Raw genomic sequence first — 9922 nt, 5'->3', positions numbered from 1 at the left:
ATGTGGCATCATTTTTATCTTTTCGTTGGGCTCTGTTTGTGAGCTGATGTTAGAACTTATACGTTGTTGAACGTACTTATGCTTAATAAAATAGTTGCATGCATCACTCTAGTGCAGAGGTTGGGGCTTATCCTTCTTTACAAACAAATAAAATATAAATGTTAGTTTTATTCATCAAGCAAGAACAAAACCTATTTCGACGGAAGAGTTGACAGGAAAACAAAGGCATGCAGGTGGAGAAAGACAACCGCGGACCGCCATGTTACTTGCTTCACGGCGTGTAGGTAGCATGCAGCGTAAGAAAGGCCGGCGATACCTGCAGCTAAGAGCATCTATAGCCGAACGTCCTAAACCCGTCTCATACGTCTAAGTGGGCCGTCTAGTAACTGACCGGTCACATTTTTATGACTCAAACGGGCCTTAAATGTCTGGACTGACTAGCACTCTTCATACTTAGTCTAAATATAGGGCGGATATGGGGCGCCCGGACGCTTCCGGACATGCCTGCCACGTAGGACTGACGAAGGGGTTCCATGCGGACTCGCCCGAAAACCTGGCAGTCCGACGGACGCCTCCTCAGTGTGAACATTGCGTGGCGCCGCTCCGGCTCGCCGCCCGAGAGCAAATCCGCCTATTTAACCCGACCGGAGTCCCACAGCCCTAGTCCATGCACCTCCCCCCTCTCCGCACAACCAGTCTGAGCCCATCCACCTCCTCCATCTCCCGCTCCGGCACTCTGCCCATGCTCCGGCACTCCGCCATGGTCCGGAGTAAGATCACCTACTACGCAATGCTCACGCCGGAGCGCCGCACCGAGATCCAGCAGGAGAACCAGGCGAGACAAGTCGCCCACATCGCTGCCGGGCTGCCTCCGGACTCGCCGGAGCTGGAGGAGGAGGAGCTGGCACCCATGAAGGTGGAGGAGCCGGAGCAGCTACTGCTGGGTTTCAACATAGAGCAGGCGAAGGCGGAGTTCGCCATTGCCCAGTCTGACAAGATGGCGGAGCAGCAAGCCATCTTGGAGCCCATGTAGGATGAGGCCTATGTGGATGCCAACCGGGCGTTTCTTCGGTGGGAGCAGGCGGAGTCTGGCGCGCTCTTCGCCGAACTCGACACGGAGATAGAGGCGGAGGAGGCCGGAGCGGAGCAGCCGGAGGCGCCGGAGGAGTCAAAGTTGCAGTTGCCGCCAATTCTGCCGGAGCCGCGCACGGAGATCGTCGACATCTCCGAAGACAAGTAGCTACGTGATCGATGTAGTATGTAGGTTATTTTGTTTGCATGTCTTTGTATTAATTTAAAATTTTAGTATAAAATATCCGGATATAACAAATAAAATTTTAGACGTGCCCAGTCACTACCCACAGACACACGTGGGCGTGTAGATGTTTGAGGGGCCAAATTTAACACATCCGACCGTAGATACTCTAACTAAGTAGCGGAATATGCACATGCAAGAAATAAGCAGTGACCAAGCTGGATACGAGACCGACACAGCGTACGGTGTGTCTGTCTGCATGGATTGAATGCTACGGCCGGTTGTTGGTGTGACAGCGTCCCCATCATATAATACGTGACTGACACGTACATACGTCTACATGAATATACACGCGCGTGGTAGTCTCTTTTGCATGGTAAAACATGTCTCATCCATATCTAAAGATCAAAATACAAGTTAAGTAAGGATCAACATGACAAAATTAAAAAGATAGCAAAACATTTCTATGTTTGATGCCAACACTCGTCATCTTCCTTCGGCATTGCTACAACAGCCATTGAAGAAAAGAACGACGATCATCTCCTCGCCGGAGCGCGCGTGTGGTACCAACCATAGTTATTTAGTTATAGTGTAGCGTACGTTTTGCAATACTACACTGTATGAGAGGAGGCATAGTGAGGAGCGCTCGTGACCCCCCGGGCCGGGCCGGTGCCGCGAGTCCCTCCACCCGCATGTGAACCCAATCGGCCGGCAGTCACGCTCATGCTCATGCATCCACCACCACCACCATCTGCATGCAATTCCGCAGCCAATCCACCCATAACCCATCCATCTCCGCGGGCGCGCTTCACTTGCCGCCCCACCCGGCTATAAATACGGCCCGTGCCCAGCGCCGACCGGCAGAACAGAGCATCCAATTCAATCATCTCCTACTGGAGTAACTTGCTAGCGATGGTCTCCTCCTCCTCCTCTGTCGCCGTCGCGGCGGCCCTGCTGCTCTGCATCCTCGCCGCGCACGGCCACGGCTGCTGCGCCAAGCGCAGCAGCAACAGCGGCGGTAAGAAGTCCCACTCCCACCACGCGCCCCCGCACGCCCACGGGGCGCCGCCTCCTTCTTCCCCGCCGGCCATCGGTCCACCGTCCTACGGCTACGGATCCCCTCCTCCCCCGGCTGCCATCCCGCCTCCTCCTGCGGCCACCCCGTCCCCTCCCGCGGCCAATTCCAGCTCCAACAGCACCAATGTCGACGCCGGCGGCTGGCTCGACGCCAGGGCCACCTGGTACGGCGCGCCCAAGGGCGCCGGGCCCGACGACAACGGCGGCGCCTGCGGGTTCAAGAACGTCAACCTGCCGCCCTTCTCCGCCATGACCTCCTGCGGCAACGAGCCGCTCTTCAAGGACGGCAAGGGATGCGGCTCATGCTACCTGGTTGGAACGAAATTCTCTCTTTGGAATTACATCCATTTACTACTAGCCACACGTTACTAATTAGTAATACATTTCAATTGTACTGCAGATACGGTGCGTGTCGGCGGGCCACCCGGCGTGCTCGGGCGTGCCTGAGACGGTGATCATCACGGACATGAACTACTACCCGGTGTCCCGCTTCCACTTCGACCTCAGCGGCACCGCCTTCGGCGCCATGGCCAAGGACGGCCGCAACGACGAGCTCCGCCACGCCGGCATCATCGACATGCAGTTCAGGAGGTACATTGCGAGTCGCCATCATCTTATCTTATCTCGACGGCTTAACCTCCACTACCGACCATCCACGACCGGTGCCGCTCGTGTCCACCGTCCGTTGCTTTCCTTTCCTTTCCCAACCGCCGGCCCGGCCGCTTCTGTACAAAAGCAAACGGAAGGTGGTAGCTAGCTAGATGGGGCAAGGTAACCGCCAACACGCCCATTTTTTGCCTTGTCGTCACCGCCAACTTTTTAACAACGACGACAAGGATATGCATGCATGGGACCCGGAAAGATTCTAACCAGCACGACGTGTCATTGTCCTCCTCGAATGATAGGAAACAACAAGCCGTGGCATCAGCGTCGGCATTTATGCGGGGTAGCTTTTGGTGTTCTTGGTCGCTAGCTAGTATCACGGTACATCGATCTCGTGACACTAAATAACATAGCACTGCATCGCCACACATAGGAGATCGCATGAATCGAGCTAGATTGTGTTTGTGAATGACACCCACTGACACGGTCGAGCGACATTGCTGTATGTGCAGGGTGCCGTGCCAGTACCCAGGGCTGACGGTGACGTTCCACGTACAGCACGGGTCGAACCCGTACTACCTGGCGATCCTGGTGGAGTACGAGAACGGAGACGGCGACGTGGACCAGGTGGACATCATGCAGTCGCGGCCGGACGTCGCCGGAGAAGGCGGGATGGCGCCGACGGGGGAGTGGGTGCCGATGACCGAGTCGTGGGGGTCCATCTGGCGGATGGACACGCGGCGCCCCATGCAGGGCCCCTTCTCGCTGCGCATCACCAACGAGTCCGGCAAGACGCTCGTCGCCGACCAGGTCATCCCCGCCGACTGGGAGCCCAACGAGATCTACAGCTCCATCATCCAGTTCGACTAGCCCATCAAATATTGATCCACAATATATATATACATTGAAAAATATATATATATGCGATGCTGCATCGTACGTGCACCCGTGGCGTCGTGGGTGCGCACTACATATATTATATATATATGTAGCTAATGGATGGCCGCTCGATCTGCGAGTCGGTTGATTTTAATTAGTAGTGCCTTATGTAACAGGGTGAGACGTCGCCTGTGACGTCCGGTGCCTAGTGTCGTTGTCCATCGTGTACCTCAGTCTGTGCTTAGCCTTATAGTACATGCATGTATCACTTAATGTTGGCACCTACTCCAATTGTCCATCCACCGGCACCGCTCTATATATCTGTGGCAATATTTAGCTTTTCTACATTGATCTCCTGTGCATCTGTCATCCTTGTTCCTACACGTACGGCCTGTGATCAAATCCAAAAAGACTCTTCCCTTCATTCTCTTGGATAAACTACATATAGAGAGCGGGTAGATTGATGCCTTTGATGTCCCTTTCAGTAAAGAACTGATGCTGTCTATACATGGCTTGCTGGTAAATCAATACGTCAATAAATTACTTGAACTTTGGATGTCCTTCCTGGCTGGGACCGGGAGATGGAGACTGAGCTCGCTCGAGATGCATGCAAGCTAAGCTGCGAGCTGGCCATGCTTGATTGATTGTTTCACGGTTCAGATGGAACAAAAGGATTGCGGCCGCCCGTGCCTGCTAGCTGCTGCGCTTTGGTCTTTAGCGTTGGTGTGCTCCGTTGGATGGAGGCATCTTGGTTTTGCCTCTTTGCGACGCCAATACATGCCATATCTTCACGGGCGTTTGGCCTTTTTATACTACCTCCCAACACTCAACTGTCTCAACCATTCTACAGTACCACTACGTGGAAGCTAATCAACCCTGTCATCCCTTTGCTTGTGTTTCTAGAAAACCGGCTTCTCTGCCCTGCTTTTTAGACAGTTCCTTTTTAACAGTATCATTTTAGAAGAAGAAAAAACCATTACTCGATGCAAGAATTTATGTTGGGTAACCAGCTTACAAATAATTGACCACCACCAATGCCACCAAAATGGAAAGTTCACATCCTTCTTATTACAACTACATAGGTTTCCGTGAGTTATATTGGGGGCACAAATATTCTTGTAGGTTGGTGCATAAAAATTCTAGTGGTTTTTTTGTGAGAGCACTGGGATTTACCTAACGTTTTATTATTAATGTGATTGTGTACCAAAATGGTTTTTTTATTTGGTAATCATTTATTGGCTTATCAAAGAAAATCTGATTTTATTTGGTAATTGAACAAGACATGGACCCGTTGAGGTGGTTTTCGGAAAAACAATAGATGTAAGGGGGGAAATCAAAACGGTGAGGAGCGAGGGGAAGGGCGTATGTAGGGGTAGGAAAAATGAAGAAGCGGGAGCCTTACATTCTTCTTATGTAGTAGAGAATACTTGGTAAGTCAATAATACTTGGAGCACTTTAGGCGGTTTTTGGAAAAAACCGGTAGGAAAAAAACAGAGATGGCGTAGGAAAAAAATCATAATGGGGAAGAAGGAGGGTGGGAATGCACATAGGGGTATGGATGAAGGAAAAGAAAAGGGGAACTTTAAATTCTTTTTAAATAAAAATAAAAATAATAAGAGATAATCAAGCAGACTAAGCTTACTACCTGAGAACATTATCTTACCTGTCAGTGTGCTTATTAAAGGGAATATTCTTCCATCGTTGTGTAAGAGCACTTCTAACTTTTAACAAGCTTCAACTTACCACCCCAAAAGATAAGAGGACTCTGTCCATTGATCATGGGCAAACTTGGACATATTACATTATGACTATGGTGAGTATTAGTAAAAAAATGTCTTGAACGGACTTACTTATTTCTTTGGTATGTACCAATTTTTTTGCAAAATACTTTAATATATACTAGACATATCTTCTATCCACAAATGATTTTTCCATATTTATTTTGTTTTTATTTTCTTTTACCACAAAGTTGTTTTCTCCAATGATTGTAGATGCACACTTTTGCATGACTCGTTGTGAAAATTATTTGTATCGGTTCACTAGTTTTACTTGCACATAGTAGGTTATGTCACCTCAAATTTGAACAAATAAGATTGTAGTCGCTGGTAATGCACGAAAGTTCAGCAAAACAGCACACATATCCATAGTGTGCATTAGAACTTTTTTGAATTTTAATGCTTTGTCTTCGCAGGGTTCTGCAAAATTTACAAAGAACAAAATAACTAATATTGTTTACCACCTTGCTTTGATGACACATATGTGTGTAACAAATATTTACACGCAGCTCAATGCCATGGCCGATAAATGAAAAAAGGGATCAAATATGAATTCACATACTCTTATATTTCATGGTTTACAACCCTGCACTGATGACATTATTATTTTCTTCTTTCTGAACATCAATTTTATTGGCTTCCTAATTTAAACAAATGGAAAAGTCCATACTAACCCTATAAGATCAGTGATAACCTCTTACTTGCCTGGAGGTAAGAGTACCACCGGATCACCAAAAATCAATGGCCCATGTTAATTCCGGAGCATCTAAAAATTCCTCCGCGTCTAATCACACAACAGAACACAGTCAATCGCTAGATAAAGAATCCATGGGATAGCGACTTTCATAGCTCTTTTTAAAAACATCGAGTATATATGTAGACAGACGTGAGAGTCGACATAAACCACCACGCGCACACAGTGACAACGCACCTACTGAAAATCGTAGTTTGAAGCTTCAAACTTGACAGATTGACCATAGAGACATCGCTATCGATGGAAACGTACCACCAATTAATAGAATGATCTGCATAAATGTAACAGACACATGGCATCTAACCTAGGGTGTAATTCGTGGTAGGCCAAGAGTGCGACCACTCTCCTAACCATCCTACCCATATACACAAATGATTATTTCTTGGTCAACTTAGAGACGTCCATAACCGGCGGCTAAGCTGCTGCTACTTGAGGATCGAGCTGGATTGCGCACTAGAGTAGTTTGGGACGCACCGCATGCCTTTTCAGATTGACGGGTCACAAACATTGCCGGAGGTGTGCAGTTATCTTGTGATCGCGGCTAAAGTTTGGGTGTACATTCCTATCACGAATGCATGCGTCTCTTTCTCCGTCTGGAATGGTGCCGCACCATGCATGAAGGTACATGCGTGCATCCTTCCCACAACCTTTTCCCTATCTTGCAGAGTTGTACTACCCCACTGGCAGTCATATATACTTACCAGCTCATAATCTTTATGCACGGTGCATGTAATGTATACATCCTTTCGATCACCTTTTTCTTATCTTGCACTACATCTGTTTCAACAAATATATATCCTGCACTACGTACCCCACTAGCAGCCGTATACTGCTACACAAGTCACCTTTAAAAATATCTGTCGTCCATCCTAGCTCAGAGGGCACTGCCATGCACCACACAACTTTTTCCCGAAGGAGCAAGAGAAAGTGCTTCCGTGACATTCCTCAAGCCATGCGCTGATGTACATGGGCCGCGAGTGCACGCCGAGGATTATTATACTACAACTTGGTTATTTTTATCGATACTATATAAACTACTCCTTCCGTTTTCAAATATTTCAAATTTTATATTTCTCTTAAGTCAAAGTCTATTATAGAAACGGATTGGCTAACTCACATCTAGATGAAAATTAACTATGTCACATCTAACCTCTCCACCACATGATCTGAAGGCTCTAAGATTTGTACTGCACTTGTTTTTTTTCTTGCCATCTGTTGTCTTTGCACGGTCGTGGCTTTGTTCTTGTGTTGGCTGAGCGTGTGCTGCTCTATACTGCTGGCGGCCTGCTCCTATTCACAGCGCCGTTGTTGCCCCTGGTGGCCTGCTGCTCTTTGGCATCGTGTTTTTTTTTGCCCTCTCTTGTGATTGTGTGTTTTAGTCTTGGCTTTTCCCTTTTGTTTTTAGACTGCGATGTTCATTTTTTTCTCTCTCTATATATATATATATATTTATATGCATTTTTCAAGATTCATATTTTTTTAGCAAGGCTCACGTGTTGTTGTTTGTCCCAGCACGAGTGATCTGCGCATCCTTGTCCATCTGTTTTTCGGTTATTTCCGTCTTTGTGTTTTTTCTTTTCTTTTTTGAGCGGGATTGCTAAAACAAAACTGGATAAAATTCAGTGATCTCACATCTAGATGTCCATCCGTCCGATCTATTGTGTCTTTATTTTTCGCGCTCGAGTGATCGCCCGTAATCGATCCGCGCCGCGTTGTAGAGTCTAGACCGGGAGGCCTAGAGTGGAGCGGGACTGTTTTTTTCCCCTTTTTTTCCTTTTTTGTTGGGCCGGCGTTGCCTTTGTTTGTGTTGGGCTATTTTTCGAATACGACGGGTCTAGCAGAGAGTATATTACATTGATACGACAGCGTCCCTCGAGTTGTCATCCCTTGTTATTCCATTTCTACCGTTTTGTTTCGAATCCGAAGGAGACGGCCTGATCTGGCGGTCTGTGGCTCAGAGATGGCAGGGCACGTTTTTTTTTGTTTTCCCCTATTTTTTTATGCACTCTTTTTCCATGTTAAATTTTTTGTATACTGCATATGCAAGTGTTTGCCTAGTTGTTTTTTCACAGAAATAAAATTTTCCCTATTTTAGTTTGTATGTAAACCCCTCAACTCCAGAATAGAGCTATTTGTAGTTTTTGTAGTCGCCTCATTTGCATGTAGCCATCTCGAAAATCGTTTTTTTGTAATTGCCCCAGTTGTAAGTCAACCATTAACTCGCAACTAGGTGGGATGTATGTTGGTAGGGAGGAGGGGCAGTTGAGAGCCTTCCATCGAATCGCAACTAGGGAACGTATGTTTGTAGGGCCCTAGTTGGAAATCAACCATCGACTCACAACTAGGGGGCGTATGTTTGTAGGGGCCCGGTTGCAAGTCAACCAACGACTAGGACGCGTCATACTTTTTCGTAGTTGCCCAATTGCATGTCAACCATCGACTCGCAACTAGGGGAGATATATGTTTGTAGGGGCCCGTTTGCATATCTACTATCAACACACAACTAGGACGCGTCGTACTTTTTTGTAGTGGCCCCAGTTGCATGTTAGCTATCAAATCGCTACTAGGGGGGCTATGTTTGTAGGTGCCTGATTGCAAGTCAACAATTGACTCATAACTAGGACACATCATACTTTTGTAGTAGCCTTAGTTGCATGTCAGTCATCGACTCAAACTAGGGGAGGGCATGTGTTGTAGGGGCTAATTTGCAAGTTAACCATCGACTCGCAACTAGGACGTGTCGTACTTTTTTGTAGTGGCCCCAGTTGCATGTCAATCATCGACTCATAACTAAGGGGTATGTATGTTTGTAGGGGCTCAGTTGCAAGTCAACCATCGACTCGCAACTAGGACACGTCATACTATTTTTGTAGTTTTCCGAGTTGCATGCCAACCATCGTCTCGCAACTAGGGCGACATATGTTGGTAGGGGCTCGGTTGCAAGTCATCCATCGACTCACAAGTAGGAGGGCCTATGTTTGTAGGTGCCCAGTTGCAAATCAACCATCCACTTGCAACTAGGGTGAGCATATGTTCGTAGGGGTCCAGTTGCAAGTGAACCATCGACATGCAACTAGTATGAGTCGTACTTTTTTGGTGGCCCCAGTTGCATGTCAACCATCAACACACAACTAGGGGGTGTATGTTTATAAGGGCCTAGTTGCAAGTCAATCATCGAATCGCAACTAGGGGGCGTATGTTTGTAGGGGCCCGACTGCAAGTCAATCATCGACTCGCAACTAGGCGGGGGATGTATGTTTATAGGGGCCCAATTGCAAGTCAAACATCGACTCCAAACTAGGGCGCCTCATAATTTTTGTAGTGGCCCCAGTTGCATGTCAACCATTAACTCACAATTAGGGGGTGTATGTTTGTAGGGGCCCAGTTGCAAGTCAACCATCTGACTCACAACTAGGACGCGTCATACTTTTTTGTAGTGATCTGAGTTGCATGTCAACCATCGAGTTGCAACTAGGGGGGCGTATGTTTATGGGGCTCAATCGCAAGTCAACCATCGACTCGCAACTGGGACACGTCGTACTTTTTTGTAGTCTCCCCGGTTGCATGTCAACCATCGAC

The 9922-nt window shown here is 47.6% G+C and overlaps 1 protein-coding gene across 1 annotated transcript; it reads left to right on the top strand.

The window, feature by feature from the left end:
* The first annotated feature begins 2063 nt into the window (after positions 1-2063).
* Positions 2064-4161, top strand: LOC125511574 (expansin-B3). Its single transcript, XM_048676984.2, has 3 exons — positions 2064-2644; positions 2733-2923; positions 3448-4161. The coding sequence occupies exons 1-3, from the start codon at positions 2168-2170 to the stop codon at positions 3803-3805; spliced, it is 1026 nt and encodes a 341-aa protein (XP_048532941.1). The 5' UTR covers positions 2064-2167; the 3' UTR covers positions 3806-4161.
* Positions 4162-9922: the final 5761 nt, after the last annotated feature.

The sequence above is a fragment of the Triticum urartu genome, chromosome 5A (genome assembly GCF_056163025.1).
Source record: "Triticum urartu cultivar PI428250 chromosome 5A, HENAU_Tu73, whole genome shotgun sequence".
Taxonomy (NCBI): Eukaryota; Viridiplantae; Streptophyta; class Magnoliopsida; order Poales; family Poaceae; genus Triticum; species Triticum urartu.
Note: the sequence above shows the minus strand (reverse complement) of the source record. Positions and strands in the feature narration are given on the sequence as shown.

Bases quoted from the DNA above. Each gene is read 5' to 3' on its own strand.
- LOC125511574 (XM_048676984.2), top strand. From the start codon at position 2,168: ATGGTCTCCTCCTCCTCCTCTGTCGCCGTCGCGGCGGCCCTGCTGCTC. The intron at 2,645-2,732 runs GTTGGAACGAAA...ATTGTACTGCAG, and splicing joins GATGCGGCTCATGCTACCTG to ATACGGTGCGTGTCGGCGGG. The intron at 2,924-3,447 runs GTACATTGCGAG...CTGTATGTGCAG, and splicing joins ATCGACATGCAGTTCAGGAG to GGTGCCGTGCCAGTACCCAG.